The sequence below is a fragment of the Sminthopsis crassicaudata genome, chromosome 3 (assembly GCF_048593235.1).
Source record: "Sminthopsis crassicaudata isolate SCR6 chromosome 3, ASM4859323v1, whole genome shotgun sequence".
Classification (NCBI taxonomy): domain Eukaryota; kingdom Metazoa; phylum Chordata; class Mammalia; order Dasyuromorphia; family Dasyuridae; genus Sminthopsis; species Sminthopsis crassicaudata.
In genome coordinates, this window is record NC_133619.1 from 83,395,098 (window position 1) to 83,411,907 (window position 16,810).

The 16,810-nt window shown below is 34.4% G+C and overlaps 1 protein-coding gene across 1 annotated transcript in view; it reads right to left on the bottom strand.

The window, feature by feature from the left end:
- The window catches only part of LOC141561885 (aldehyde oxidase 2-like), a 76,195-nt gene that overhangs the window by 23,203 nt on the left and 36,182 nt on the right, over positions 1-16,810 (bottom strand). Inside the window, exons 18-23 of the mRNA XM_074301970.1 lie at positions 13,357-13,584; positions 11,545-11,640; positions 9,347-9,475; positions 7,485-7,559; positions 4,997-5,049; positions 2,247-2,361 (exon numbers count right to left, since the gene is read on the bottom strand). Coding sequence (XP_074158071.1) covers positions 2,247-2,361; positions 4,997-5,049; positions 7,485-7,559; positions 9,347-9,475; positions 11,545-11,640; positions 13,357-13,584 — 696 coding nt within the window. The remainder of the gene's footprint in view (positions 1-2,246; positions 2,362-4,996; positions 5,050-7,484; positions 7,560-9,346; positions 9,476-11,544; positions 11,641-13,356; positions 13,585-16,810) is intronic.

Genomic DNA, 16,810 nt, shown 5'->3' on the forward strand with positions numbered 1-16,810 from the left:
ATGACTAAGTCATAGAATATCACAGTTTCATAATAATGAAGGTTGTAGTTCATTAAAAGGACAATGGAAAGATATATGGTGGGTGCGAATAGACTGTATTATCATACTGTATAAAGGATGTTATTAAAAGTCTGTCACCCAATGCGAGCAGTGATCCATCGCTGGAAAACAGACTCTAGATTCTTAAGGAAGGCCCATAGCACATTGGGTAGACTTTTTCTGGTTAGTTTATGGGAAAACATAGATAAGAGTTACACAGGATGAAAAGGTATGGATGAATTATAATCTGTACAGTTAGAAGTTGTCTCCCCATTGATGAAATTACAGATCCAACAAATACAGAAATACTCAAAAAATGCTTTAATATCCTCAGTATGGAACTTTTTTCTTTTTTAAAAAAGATTATTTCTGGACACTTTTCATTTTTATATAATTTATATAAATTATATAATTATATAATTTTCACTTCTAAATACCATCTCTTTCTCTGACCACACTTTTTCTTTATAATAAAGAAAAAAATGAAGTAAAAACAAGCAATACAAGGATGATACCTGATGATATGTGTAACATCCTCTGCCAAGAGGAAGAAGAAGGTATGTTTCATTTGAACATTTCTTTCTGAAAGAAGTTGGTTCAAGATAACCTTGGCATAAGTTATAATTTAGTTTTCTGTAATTTTCTATAGCACACTGTAATATGCTGTACAAGAACAAATAAGAGCATCTGGTAGACTGCCATGAATTTGTGAGCTCATTAACATGGGTGCTCCTTTCCCTAGTACAGGTCACATCTCATTCACGGCTGCCCAGCCTGTGTAACTCTCATCCATATTCTTCTATAAATCTGCCACAATTCTATAATTGCCTTCTATAAATCTGTCCAACCAATGTCCTAGGGACCTTTCTTTTGTTTTCTGGACTTTGTCTGGGTAACAGTGGAACCTGTGTGACTTCTGAAATAGCATATTCTATTACAAAATCTTAACTAGTATTATAGGTTTGTGAATTATGAAATATGAATTTTTTGTTGCTAAATATTGATAATCCCTGTTAAAGTCCAGCTCTGATGCTATATGGTGGTGCAGAGAGAAAGCTGGGTTCTTGATACCTATGCTAGTGGGAATAAACTCTGGTAGTCTCCAACAGTAAGAAAAAGTTCTGATATGTCTCTTGTCTAAGTACCCGCCTCCCTGGATTTGTAGGGGCTCACCTGGCTTGGCCACAGGGTGATGAATGTTTGGTTATAGCAACTCTCAAAATAATGAAGGGATTGTGATCTGCATCAGTGGAGGGACTTTTTACATCAAAGAAATCACAGAACCTTAAAGTACGTACCTCACTTATGACTACCAATAGCCAGCTTTGTTTTGTAACAGTATTGTTAATGGCCCAGAGCTAAATGTCATGGTAAAGTTAGAAAACTGAACTGAAATCTTGGTTAGCTAATTTCCTATTTAAAACATTGTTCCTGTGAAAAAATAATTTTTTTCACTTAATATTTTTCTGAGTAATACTAATTTGTGGTATTTGAAGGGGCCTAACTGTTTATCTAAACCAAAACGTTTGCCAATCTTTATTTTTTTATTTTTGAACAAAAATTTCCCCACAGGGGTCTTTGGAAAGGATCTCTTCATAAATATCATTTCAGAATGCTTTCTTAAGATCATTTACTAAGTCCCTTATCTATTCTTTAAAATTAGATACATATAATATTAGATACCCACAGTCCTGGACCTCTGGAAAAGGGTCAAGCTTCTTGGCCATTGTTATTTTCATTTACATTGTTGTAGTCAGAGATGTGCTGGTAAATGTTTAACAACCATCTCTCAAAAAACAAATGTACACACACTTAATAGAAGTCTCTGAGGTATCTAGTTTGAATTTTTTAATAGGCCAATAGTGAGGGAAATACCAGTTTTTAAAATATTTCTTGTTTCTTTGGAAATGGAGTAGTTGTGGGGAAATCTGTTTTTGGTTTCCTACAGTAAAATATGCACAATTGATGTTTAATTTTTTTTCTCCCAAACAGTTGCACAATTGATGTTTAATTTTTTTCTCCCAAACAGTAAAGACTATAGTATAAAATAAAATTTTAATTTTGGGGGCATCTGTGCAAGTATAGGGAAGAAATGGACATTTATTATTTAGTAACTTATAAACTATGAATCAATTCAATAAAAGAGAGAAAGCTTTTAATACAATCAAAGGAAACAAAATTTTATCATTTGTGAAAGCTTTAGTAACCTTATGAGCTCCTGTCAGGCAGTCAATTTCAACTTCAGAACAGGCAGCTCCTTCAACGTAGTATGGAAATGGGTCTCCTTCCCCTTTCTCCCAGTCCATGTTCGCTTTATAGCCTCTGGTGAAAGTAATAAAACCGGCAACATTAGCTTTAGAATGAGAATAACTTGATCTTGTTTTTTATTTTTTAAGCCTTTTTGATACATTTTTTGACATAACTTTCATTTACAACTCAGGGCTATAAATTCTCCCCACCCTCACATATAATAAATCCTTAATAATAATAAAAAAAAAAGAAAGAGAAAAAAAATTAATAAGATTAACAAATCAACTGAATCTTGCAGCATATTGACAGTTTTCAATATCCAAAGTCACTTGACCTTTACAAAGAAGGGAGAGGAGTTTGCTTTCTTAACTCTTCCCCAGAGCCAAGCTTCTTAGGTATTAAAATTATACTTCTTTTTTGTTTTTTGTTGTTATTTACCAGATGGTAGTGATTTCTCTCCCTAATTCTTTTATATCTATTTTGTATTTATTTATTCTATATATATGTATTGTATATAAGTTATCTCCTTTGATAGAATGTAAGTTCCTTGATATCAAGGATTGTTTCATTTTTGTCTGTATATTCCAGAGTCAAGCACAGTGCCTGGTATACAGAAGTCACAATAAATACTTATTGGGAGCTCCATTGTTACTGTAAATATCAAGTAAGATTGAGTGGATCATTTGAGTGATGGTGTTATTTTAGATATCCTTTATTTTATATATTTTTAATGCTCCTACATATTCAGCAATAGCATTTACACTTTATGAAAGGCATAAAATAAATTTAGAAGTAAAATCTGAGCACTCTACTTGTGAATCAGATCATCATCTCACAGTATCAGATATCCTTTAGCCTGATGTTGGATCGGTTTAGGCTTTAACTGTGTTTAACTTAGAGACCTAAACTTTCCCTTTTGTTATCCCTAATTTACACATCACTTTAGGATCTACAACATAATTTTCTCATAATAATGCTGTGAACATAGGAAGTATAAATATTATTATTCCTATATTATGGATGAAGAATCTGAGGTTCAGAAATAATGGAAATAACTCTAGAAGTTATTGTATTATATTATTATAGTATATATGATATTATATTATAAATAACTCTGAAGTCAGAAGAAATGGCTTCAAGTTTCTGCTAAATAATCATGTGATACATGTCAAGCATGGAAATATGTTTTTCATGACTGCCCATTTATAACCTTTATCAAATTTCTTGCTTTCTTAGTGAGGGAGAGAGAGGAAAGTGTGGGAGAGAATTTAGAACTCAAAATTGAAAAATGAAATAAAATTATTTTTACCTGTAATTGGAAAAAAATATTTTTAAAAATCTTGTGACCTTGAGCATGTTAATAAGTTATTAATAAATATCCTATCTTCTTATTACTTAGAAAAATTATACTTGCAATAAAAATGCAGTGAAATAATCTAATATTGTGATATAGCTGTTTCTTGCCTAATGTAGTTTTATGACTATGTCAATCTTTATTTTTTACAGGACTCATTTCTAAGCCAACCAGGGATCATTTATAATAGTTTTCACTTACATAACATTTTATAAATCTATAGATTTAGATCTAGAAGAAACTTTAAAGATTATCTAGCTTTTACATATGAAATCCCAAGGAGTTGAAATTACTTACTGAAATCATTGTATTAAATGGCAGAGAAAAAATTGAAACCCAAGATCCAAATCTACCACTTTCTGATTTAAATATTTTTTACGTATTTTATATATTTAAATTTTTAACATATGTCCTATCTGAGACTTATAAGAACTCTGTAATAGATGAGGAAATTAAACTAGATTCTAGAAGCTAGCCTGACATATTGAGCACCTAAACCTAGGAACTTATCTTTTTTTTTTTTTTTTTTTTTTAAATTATAGCTTTTTATTTACAAGATATATGCATGGGTAATTTTACCGCACTGACAATTGGCAAGCCTTTTGTTACCTAGGAACTTATCTTGAGGATCTAAATCTAGGTCCTCATCTTTTGACTAATAAATTATGTCCTCTTTCTACTAAACCATCAAATTTTAAGAGTTTCTTGCTGATCAGCAATTCTCAAAATGTGCTTCTTGAACTCTTGAGGATTTTTCAGGTGGTCTTCAAGATCTAATTTTTTTTCATCATATTAAGACATTATTTGCTTATGAAAACACTCCTCCCTTTTTCAATTACATATCTGTGTAAGGCCATATTTTCTTCATATAGCTCAGCCAAATGAAATATCATAACACATTGAAAAGTAGATACAAGAATCCAGCTATCTTCTGTTAAGCCAAATATTAAAGAGGTTTTCAAAAAATATGTAAAAACAGTATTTTCCTCATTTTTTGGTTGGGAAAAAATTAAAATGTTTAAAATTTTTTTATTCTTTGGGGAAAATATAAAATAATTATTTTTCATAAAATATTACTTGAGTTAACGTAATGGGTTTACAATTGTTATTTTAAAATGAGTTAATGAGAAACATTTTCAAAATTATCAATATTAATTTCTAATATGGCAAATATTGATAGATATAACCCAAATAAACAAAAGCTCTTCTGGATCCTAAATAATTTTTAAAAGTGCGAAGGGATTCCAAGACCACCAAAACTTTTGAGAACTGCTGACATAGGCTAATTCTTCAAATGCTATAGTTAAAGCACAGTCCTGAAATTTACAAAAAAAGAGAGAAAACTTATTTTACCTAAAATATCCTGTAGCTGAAAGGCTGATTCTTTTTTCAAATGCTGCTGCGACCTGCAAAATGAGCATATTTATTCAAGATAAACTTCTGATTGAGAAAGCATAAAAACTTGCAAAGCCCAAAGCCCAAGGTGTGCATGACTCTCTACTTGGGAATATGGAAAGTCACTGAACGTGGGAGGTCCCCTCCAGACCAGATGAAGCTGGTAGGTACTTAATTTTTTTTTATTCTGAAGCTCCTGCTCTGGGGTCTGTGCTGCTCTGATTGATGTGTACCTCTCATGGCCCACAATCGCTAGCTATCCCCAGTCACACTTCATACCTGGCCATTTTGCATGCCTTCTCCCTGATCTCTCTATCCCTTAACCAGCCCTGGAATAATTCTCAAAGCAATATTGCCATTGCTCCTGGAAAGGGTATCAGTCTAGCCCTTAGTGGCTCCACTCATCAATATTGTGGCTTGCTTTCTTTTTCTCACTTTCTCTTTGTTTTCTCTCTCTCTCTCTCTCTCTCTCTCTCTCTCTCTCTCTCTCTCTCTCTCTCTCTCTCTCTCTCTCTCTCTCTTCCTCTTCCTCGCCTCTCCATCTCTTGGTCTCTCTCTGTCTCTGTCTCTTCCTCTTTCCCTCTCCTTCATCTCCCCATCTCCATCTCCATCTCCGCCTCCATCTGTTTCTGTCTCTGTGTCTCTCCCCTTCTCCCCCGTCTCAGTCTCTGTTTCTCTCCCCTCATCTCCATCTTTCTCTGGCTCTGTCTCTCTCTGTCTTTGTCTTTTTTGGCATTGGTAAATTTTATTTTTTATTGTTAATTTAATTTTTCATACATATTTGTATCAGAAATAACATTTTTGTAACATATAGCTTGTTTTTTTAGGACATATAATTAGACATATGTATCTAAAAAAAACCCAAATAAAATTACAACTCTCTGATTTTTAAACCAAAATAACCCTCCCTGGTTATTACACATTTATATGTGTTGTTTCATCATTAGAATGTAAACTTCTTGAGATTAAAGACTGTCTCATTTTTGTATTTATATCACCAGAGTTTAATACTGTGCTCAATTCTTAGTAAGGGCTTAATAGGTGTTTTTAATACACTCATTCATTTATCCATTCACTCATAGAACTGTAATTAGGTGACCAGATGACCATAGACATCTATGTATCAGATGTTCTAAGCCCATTGCAATCCATAAAATAGCTTTTGTCATAAAATGTCTTGTGTTCATCTTCTTGTCCTATGTGCTATTTAGAATAAAATATGAGATTCCCCTTTTTGCCATCTGACCAGTAGCTTTTCTTTTGAAGTTGGGGAAAGACAGCAACATTTTCCTAATGTCTAAAATCATGTCTCAGAGTATATTTTCCTAGAGAAGCAATTTTAGAAATGGTGATTAGCTAGTGCTCAGAAGTATAAGGCAGAGATCTCATGAGTTACCTCAGTTATCCTTTGACTTTCTTCTGATGCCCTCTCCCCCAACTTCCTCAGGGGTTGGAAACTCTCAATAAATAGACACATATATGTCATAAACAAATATGTATATATGCATATATAATAAATGATTGTATGCATGAATATATATGCATATACAAAGATATATGCATATAGCCATTCTACTTATCTATCTAAATATATATTATATTCCTATTGGGCCTTTGCTATGAGTAAGAGAGAAGCCATTGTAAAATTTCTTTTCTACTCTGACTTACATAATTTAAGAAGTCTGAGTTTTGGAGATTAAGTAGAGTAGAGACTAAGCTTGGCACATATAATTCACAAGCTGATTATGGCTTGGGTGGAGAGTTCTTGGGAGGACAATGTTTGTTCTGATAAAATTAGATATCACATTATGAGTAACACTAAGATATCAGTTATTTTCATTGATATATAATTCAACATTAATTAATCCTTTTGCCTCTCTTTACCCAGACAACCAACTTTTATTTTGATTTCAGCTTTCCTTTTTATTAAACCATGTTACATTGATTTTTTTTTTGTGTGTGTATAATGTGTATATATGTGTGTGTCTAATGTATATATATGTGTATATAATGTGTATACACACTGATTGCTAGAAGTAAAGGAGCAATAAAAGGAAAAAGGAGAAAAATTTGGAACTCAAAATCATATCAAAATGAACACTGAAAACTATCTTTACATATACCTGGAAAAAAATAATATTAAGTCCAAAAAATTAAAGCATATTAGATGAGTAAGTTTGTAAATGTATTTATTTTGTTTATGTTCTCTTCTGAGTTCTTCCCTTTCTCAGATGTGTACAGATGAATGCTTTATTGGGGACAGTCTATTCAATCCTTCCACTTAGAGCCCAGCTGTGAAAAGAGAATAAAGCACCCAGCATTTCTGATAGTAGAACAGTTGTCTTCACCCTGTATTAAACCCACCTGTCTAAGTAAACAGCAATTTATTATAGTCTTTCTGGATTTATTTCTTTTTCTCAGAAGTAAATTGGGATAGAGCACTTACCCACTCTTCCCAAGTGCCTTCAGGATTTTTCTTTATGATGGGCTCAAGGCGTTTCAAGAGAATCTGACAGGCATTCTTATGATGATAAAGATGGGGAAATCATATTGGAAAAAACATTAATTCATTTAATTTTGAATGAAAAATTAGTTAAACTTATTTCATATTTACTTGAGGGTATAATTAGTTACATGAGGGACTTTTAAAAATAGGAACATAGATTTGGATAGGACTTTGGAAGTCATTGAATTAAATTCTTATTTTCCAAATGGAGAAACCAAGACACAGAGAATGACTTGTTTAGGATCAGACAGGTAGAAGGTTTTTCAGGGGGAATTTGGATCCAGGGTTTTCCTGGTATCCACAATACCAGACTATCATTTTTTTCTTTCTTAATCCCTCTACAAATATACCTTCATTACATTTTTGTTTTCAGGTTCTACTTTGAGAAACCTCAGGCTTTTGCCATCAATTCCCTTCATTTTTGTGGCTGCACTTTTTCACCTCCTTCTATTCCACTCCTACTTCTCATAGACCAAACCTTCCTATATTTAATCCCATTTCCCCTGTAATTTTAGTTACACTAACTACCTTACTGTCATGTCAATACCTGCCATCCTTAATATCCAAAATATTAACAATGTCTTATTATTGCTGGCCTTAGTCACCGATGGAGGCATTTGCTCTACACATAAGATGAAGAATGAAGATCATATTAAGTTTTCTTTTGGTTATTAAGTGGTAATACCAAATATGGCAGTTGTTACCAGTTCCAATAAGAAGGCCCAATGGACCCTGATCATTGACTTCTTTCTCTTATTCACTGCAAGTTCTAAATTCCATAGAATGAGTTTTTGCTTATTCCCATAATTCCTACATGCTTTGAGTTGGTTCTTTACTGGGCTCAGTCTTGGGCAATGGTAGATCTCATAAGTTTTTGCTTCTCTCCATTCATTCTGAAAAATATCTTAAGACACAGAATCTCAGAGCCATCTAATTGTAGCAATCCCTGAGCAAAAATCCCCTCTGTAAAAGGACAAATGAGTAACCATCTGGCCTTTGAAGGAACACACTACCACTTAGGTGAGTTGGTTCCATTTTTGGTAAGGAAATTTTTCCTGACATGTCATCCCAAGGAGCACACATGGGATCGGTCTGTGTGCCCTGGCCCCTTTAGGTGGGCCACCTGTGTTGTAGTATGTTCATAATGGACATGAGAAGTCAGCAGCTTCTAGACAGTCCCTTCCTCTCTATGACAGAGAGCTTTATTAAACAGAATTGGTGATTGATTCAGGAAGAGCAACATATTCAGTTGTTATAAGAGACAATGAGGATACTTTTGAAAAAAAATTCCTGATTCTGCCTTGCTTTCCCTTGGTCAATTAACCAGCCTAAGGCTACTGGTCACACATATCTCTTAGCATGGGACTGGACCCCATTTGATTCACCAGAAGGGACCATGTACATTACATGGTATGACTCTCATTCCATTTATCTCAAGTCTCAAATTGCCTCTTTGCAATTTATGACTATTGTTAATTTTGCCTTCTGGGGCTAAGGACAAGTCTTTTTTGTGATAACTCTTCAACACTGATATCATATCACTTTTAAGTTTTTCTTTTTTTGGACTAAATTCTCCCTTTTTGCTTTGCTTTTTCATCCATTAAGCTGAGTTTCTGCCAAGTTTTGAAATCAGTTTTTCTTAGATATCAACTCTTGGACTGGTACTAACCACTTTTTACATGCTATTGTGGTTAACAACAAATCTTCTAGACTTTTTAAGCCACTCTACACACCCAACTTTAGCCAAAGGGAAGCTACAGACAAGGAATAATTGCACAGGGAAAAATGGTAATAGCTGTAACCTGCACGGCCTTCCCATTGACTTCAGAACCAATGGATGCAGCAGTAGCAATAGTATTAGGCACTGTGGCTGTATTTGTTTCACAGAAGTGCATGTATGACATTGGTATCTTTAATTCACGGCTGGCAATCTATAAGGAAAAGAAACATTTTCAAGGGGTAAGATTTGTGATGAATAGTCAGTATAAAAAAGAACAATTTAATTAAATTATTTATATAATGCTATCATGCCTCAATAAACTGACAAGCATTTATGTATCAGACACTGTACATGGTGGTAGGAATACAAAGAGAAAGGCAAAACAATTTGTGACTTCAAGGAAATTATAGTTAGATACCATGTGCACATATAGGGTCTATCTAAGAACCATAGAAAGTAAATAGAAGATATTTTTGGAGAGGAAGGTATTAAATAAGGAAATTTAAGGGAAGACTTCCTTTTTTATTTTATTAAAGCTTTTTATTTACAAAACATATGCATGGGTAATTTTTCAGCATTGACCCTTGCAAAACCTTATGTTCCAAATTTTTCCCTCCTTCCCACCTCTTCCCTAGATGGCATATAGTCCTAATACATGTTAAATATGTTAAAATATATGTTAAAAGTGAAGGCTTCCTGTAGATTTTATATATTATTTATAATTATGTTGTATACTTATGTTTATTTATTTAGGCATAGTCTCAAAGTAAACTATGGCAGAGATGAAAAAAGCATTATCGATATAGAAGATAATTAGTATTAAGACTTGGATATGGGAGATGGAAGTAGCCTGTGTGAGAAATAGCTGGTAAACCAATATGGATGGGTGATAGAATGTATGGAGAATGATGATGGGAAAATAGGCTGGAAAGGTAGAAAAAAAGTCAGGTTAGGAGAGCTTTAAATGCCAGAAGCAGGAGTTTCTATTTGGTGCTAAAGGTTGTAGAAGGCCATCCAAGAAAGGCTGTAAAATTGTGAGACATATGCTTTAGGAAAATCACTTTGACAACTGAATGGATTGGGTTGAGGAGAGATTTGAGGCATGGAGATTAAAAGTCTTTTTCAATAATCCATTCAAGAGGCAATGAGGAGCTGATCTAAGAGAAGCTGCATGAGAGGAGAGAAGGGGAAATATTCATGATATGTTGCAGATATAGAAATGACAAGATTTGTGCTACGTGATAAAGGTAGAAGTATGTTTAGAAGAATTGCACATGCTTAACCCATATTGGATTACTTGCTGTCTAAGAGAAGGAGCAATTGGGGAGGGAGGGAGAAAAATTTAGAACACAAGGTTTTATAAGGGTGAATGTTGAAAACTATCTTTGCATGTATTATTTTATTTTATTAAAGCTTTTTTATTTTCAGAACATATGCTTGGATAATTTTTCAGCATTGACCCTTGCAAAACCTTGTGTTCCAATTTTTCTTTCCTTCCCCCCTCTCCTCCTCTAAGTAATCCAATATATGTTAAATATGTTAGAAATATATATTAAATCCAATATATGCATACATTTATCTGTTGCACAAGAAAAATAAGATCATAAAAGAAAAAATTAGAAAAGAAAATAAAACCTTTGCATGCATTTTGAAAAATAAAAAAAAATTTAAAAGAAAAAAAGAAATGACAAGATTTAGTAGTTGGTTGTACATGTGAGGTGAATGAGAATGAAGAGGATATACACTTTGTGAATATGGGTGATAGAAGGATATTGGTATTCTTGATAATAGGAAGGTTTTGGGGAAATGATAGTGAGTTCTGTTTTGGACGTGTTGATTTTGACACTATGTTTTGAAATATGCAGTAGGCATTTTATGTTGAAAGACTGGAAAGAGGTTTGGGATAGATGTATAGAAAAGAGAAGCAGCTGGATGCTACATGGATAGAGCACCAGCCCTGAAGTCAAGAAAATCTGAGTTCAAGAAATGTTTGATAAGTATTCTTACTTGAATTAATAGCTTCACTTGCATTTCAGGCTTATTTTTACATAAACATCACATCTGTCTACCTTTATATTTGAAGCTATTATATTTGATATATGAGAAATCATTTGCAGCAACTTTCAAGAAGCCAAAAACTAAAAATAGAAAGTCATATTTAATGAAAAGTTAACAAACATGAAAGAAAAAAAATGAAGCTAAAAAGTAAAGGCACAAATAACAACATGGTAGTTGACATTTATAACATGAGGCTTCTAGGATTTTTTTTTTTTTTTTTACCTGTAACATTTTGGTGTGAATACCTTGCCCCAGCTCATTTCCTCCATGAGAGACCAGGACAGATCCATCTGTGTATATATGAACCAGTGCAGCTGCCTAGAAAAACAAACATTCCAAAAGCTGGTTATTTAATCAAAGTAAAGTTTGACATTAAACATGGAAGAAGTCAAAGTCTTCAACCATGGACAATGAAAGGAAGCACATTAGGGAGAGAAGAAACAGCAGTTTAGTGGCAAAGATTACTGGATCTAGAATCAGAGGACTTGGATTCATACATCACTTCTGTCATCATCTAGGAAAGTCACTTAACTTTTCCAGCTCTCAATGGCCTCATGTGTAAATTGAGGGAACTTGGATAGATAGTCTCTAAATCTATGATCTACTAATAATAGAAAAAGGAAAGTGAAAGCTTTGCATCTTTTAGACAGACACAATCCTTACTTATCATTCCATTTTTAGCTTCATTCACACCTATGGTACTGCAATGATTGTTAACATGGGCTTTAATCAGCTGAAAAATGTTGCCTTTTGCTGTTTGGTTGGGGGTAAGGGAGGGAGGAGAAGCATCTGGGCTTTCTTTAAGCCAGGATTTAGAGAGGCAAGGAGGCAGTTCTGCTGAGATTCTGACAAGTTAATACTTGTACAGACTAATAATAGTCTTGATTTTCTGCCAAGAGCCTCCAAGAATGGAGGTGCTTCCCAACCTGACTTTGCAGAGTCAGCATTTTAGTGTGATTGATGAGTCATGGCCATTCCCTGGCCTGAAATAGCACAAGTTCCAATACTAATCTTATTATTCTTAGGGATATAAATTTGGAAGTATGTAGGGACTCTTGAAACTTCTCAAATAGCAACTTAAAATCCTTGTTTATTTTGTGTGGGCTCGTGTAATAGGAAGAAAAGTTGACATGTAACCTTAAATAAATTATTAAGATTTGAATCAGAAAAATGAGATGACTCTATAGATAGGCACAGGATATACTAATGGCCTTGGTAATCAGGACATGCAACTTCTCATGCCAGCTCAGTTACTGACTCGCTGTATCTTGCATGAATACTGAACCTTCTTATGCCTCAGTTTCCCATTTTATAATATAAATGTGCTGGCCAGTAGTGTGTTGTTGCTCAATCATTTCCGACTCTTCATGAACTCATTTGGGGTTTTCTTAACAAAGATACTGGATTGCTTTGACATTTTTTCCCAGATCATTTTATAGATGAAGAAGTGAAGCAAAGAGAATTATAGGTCTGACCTATTAACTATAATAAAATCCATCCTCTTCCCCCAGCAAAGAGGGGATTCTATCTGTATGATTCTAGGTTGGATGGTCAACAATGGTTTTTGTGAACAGTTTTAATTCTAAACCTTCTCTAGGCAAAGGCAGAGCAGCTTTGTAGATTTGGATTTGGGGGTAGGGATAACCAGCAAGAAAAAACCAGAATAAAAATTCAGTTTTAACAGTCTTGAGACACAGGAAATAGATAAAGTATCCTGAGGAGCATGGCCTGCAACTGTGCATGAGTAATTCCCCCACTCATCATAGGAGCTAGATGATGTCTCAGAGCTCAGTTACTCCAATATTTGTACTGGAGAGTAATGGAGTTCCAGAAATGTTATGTGGTCTGCCTGAGAACATATAGCTAGTAAACAGCAGGGCTAGGATTTGAACCCTGGTCCTCTGAATCCATGTGTAATACTTCTACCATGCTACTGATACTCATTCATTCAGAATGACTACAATATGTCCCATCCTTTTATACAGCCTTGATGTCTTTTTTCTCTCATTGACAACATCAGTAGTAATTGCCTACCTGATGGTAAGTTGTCATACCAAAACCGACTGAAAACTTCATGGGAACAATGGCAATGCCTTTCTTTTTCCAGTAATTCTTTGAATTAAAATTTTCCACTTCTGCTTTCCTGCTGTGGTAGGAAGATTTGTTCAGACACTCATTCCAACATCTTATCAGCTTGTCAGGACTGTATGCTTGCTTATAGATTGTTTTATCTACTCGTTTGTACATGTTTTTCTCCCGAATCTGAAATGTGGTAAAACTAGATTAACATATACCATTGAAATAGAAACTGATCACATCAAATCAATCAATTGTGTTAAGTACTTTATAGAGAGAGAAAAAGTAAAAAATTCAGACTGGGATAGTTTCCCAACTAGATTATTAACTTTTTGAAGGCTATGATATTCCTTATCATGCAACTTCAAACTGTAACTAAAATTGTATGATTGGGGTTTTATCCTAGGGTGCTCAATTTAGAAGATGCCAGGGATATTTATGTCTTTTAACAGCATAGAAAAAAAGCAGAGCTTAGCATCTAGTTAGCAAGAATTACTGACTAAAATAGAAAGCTTCTAGACGAAAGCCTGGGATGAACTTCCTTTTTCTGATTCCACCTCTTGCTTTCTCAGCAGTAGCCTCCTGAGGCCCCTGTTTTCCACACACTAAATGGTATCTTATTTCCTTACTCAGTTGAGGACACTTTTGTGCTAATTGTCCTGAGGTGTGTACTTGTCTCAGGTTAAAAAATTTCAGATTATGGTTTAATTGCCCTTTCTACCTCCACAGCACCTTTACTTCAATTAATGTTGAAGTGACCTGGAATATTTTGAAGATTGGGTCAATAATGTACCAGCCCTGATTGGTCTTACTAAAACTGGAAGGGCTTTTTGTGTGGGATTGGTGATGGACTTCATGTTTCTCAAAATTGGACTAGACCATTTAAGTCAGAAGGCTGGTCATAATGTGATTATTTCTTTTTTCAATTTAATATAATAAACATTTACTAAGCATGTACCAGCACTGTGCTAAGTGCTGGGGATACAAATAAGAAATAGAAAGTCCTATTCTCAAGGAGCTTACAATCTGAGGAAGAAGACAACATACAAAAGGAAGCTGGACTCAGCGTGAAAGTATTTTGTTCCATGGAATTGAAACCAGGCAGAATTGCAGGTGCAAAATGAAGTGATCTGGAAAATCTAACTTCTGCCTTTTACAAAGACATAATATGGAAGAGTTGCAGTCTGTTAGTGAAGGGAGTGCCCACACTAATGAAATCTTGGATTTTTTATGGTAATAAAATAAAAATCCACACGATATTTTGTGAGTGTGTACAAAATGCTCTGGATGAATAAATGAGTGAATGACTATAAGTATATGCATATAGGTTTCAAAAAGTAAATTTCTTATCACATCAAAGTGGTATCATGATTCCCTTTTCAATGGAAATGGAGAGTAGTGAGGAATGACATGGAACTGTGGGGAGAAAGATTAAGAGACTCAGTGACTTCTTTTCTTTCTTACTATAGTTATGGTATTTGAACTTGAAACTATAATAAGTATGCCCTGTCATAGTCTAAGGGCCATTTAAATCTTCTTGACAAAGAATGAATTCTTTGATAACATTAACTTCCCTTGCTGCTCCATTGATTTAGCCTTTTGTTCTGGCAATGACAACCTACAAATGGTGACATTCTCAGATATGGAGTTATTGGAATAATGTGTGCCAAGGACTTGAAATTCATCCACCTAAATTATGTCCTAGGCCTTCCCTTTAAAATTTGGTTTTAAGAGACAGGGAGTAAAGAATTGCAGAAAAACAAAAAAGTTGTAGAGTATATTCATCACTGAAAAGTTTTCAAGATTGAATCTGAGGCCATGTTAATGCAGAGCTAGTAATGGGCTCCACATCCTATTTTCAATAATAAGTGACCTTTGGAGAAGTCAGATGTATGCCTTTCATTGGCATTCACCAGGTATGGATATACCCTCTCCTTTTCCCCTATAGATCCATAGATGCATACTGAGTCTTCTATTTGTTGTCACTTAGTAATTTATTTTACTGAAGATGAATAGTGATATAGATAATTCTTAATTCCAGCTAAATATGGCTATCATGCTCTGTGAGATTATTACATTTTAAGCAGAAGACTGAAGTCCCACTGAGATCCAAGAAAGAAATTGGAAGCTTCACCACCATTTTAGCTAACACCTTGTTTCAATTCTAGCTCCTCTCTTGGGAAATTACAGCATTATCTCTCAAAGAAGATCACATTTTTTTGCATTCTTTAAGTCAGTTGGGTGACCTTGAAGGCCTGGTCAGTTTTTTAAAAGCCTGTCAGTTATGTTCTCTTTTTTTCCATTAAAAAACATACCCAATTTATATAGAGAGCATAACATTTTATAGACATGAAAAAGTAGATACATAGATTGGTAATTAATGATATCTACTAGCTTTCCTTTTATTAGTAATAATAATATCTGGTATTTATATGGGTTAACTGAGTGATACAATACATAGAACACCAGGCCTAGAATCAGGAAAAACATTTTTGTGAATTCAAATGTGGCTTCAGATACTTACTACCTGTGTGACTCTGGGCGAGTCACTTAACCCTATTTGGCTCAGTTTCCTCATCTGTAAAATGAGCTAGAGAAAGAAATGGCAAACTGTTTACTCTCTTTGCCAAGAAAACCCCAAATAGGGTCATAAAGGGTTAAATAGGACTAAAGAACGACTAAACAAAGCATTTATCTAGCACTTCAAAGTCTGCAAAATGCTTTATTATCATGTCCTCATAACAAACCTGGAAGGTATTTGCTATTTTTATCTCTACTTTCTAGAGAAGTAAACTGAGGCAAACAGGAATCAGGTGAATTGTTCATTGTCACCTAATTACGAAGTGTCTGAAGCAAAATTCAAATTCAGATCCCCTGAATCCAAATCCAGCACTATCCAAGTGGAGTACTCTTTTTGCCATGCCATGCTTCCTCTTTGAAATTTTTTTTTTTTTTGGCTGAATGCCATTGAACTAATGCCCTAAAAGTATACAAAAGCTCTTTATATACAGTATTCATTTAAGTCCCATAATAACCCTATGAGGTAGATACTAGAGGTATCTCATCACATTTTACAGATGAGGAAAATGAGGCACAGTAAATAGAGGAAGAAGAAATCCCTGGAAACTCAAGCTTGGGGGCAGCTACGTGGTGCAGTGGATAGAGCACCAGCCCTGAATTCAGGAGGACCCGAGTTCAAATCTGATCTCAGACACTTAATGCTTCCTAGCTGTGTGACCCTGGGCAAGTCACTTAACCCCAGCCTGGGGGGGGGGGGGAAGGAAACTCAAGCTTGGAGGTAAAGGGGGAATTGTAAAGTCTATCCTATATATGTTCAGACCAAAGATCAGAAAGATACTTTCTACCAGTTTCTGCTGCTTTTTGCCATTCTTTTTTCAGTAGGTGGTCATCT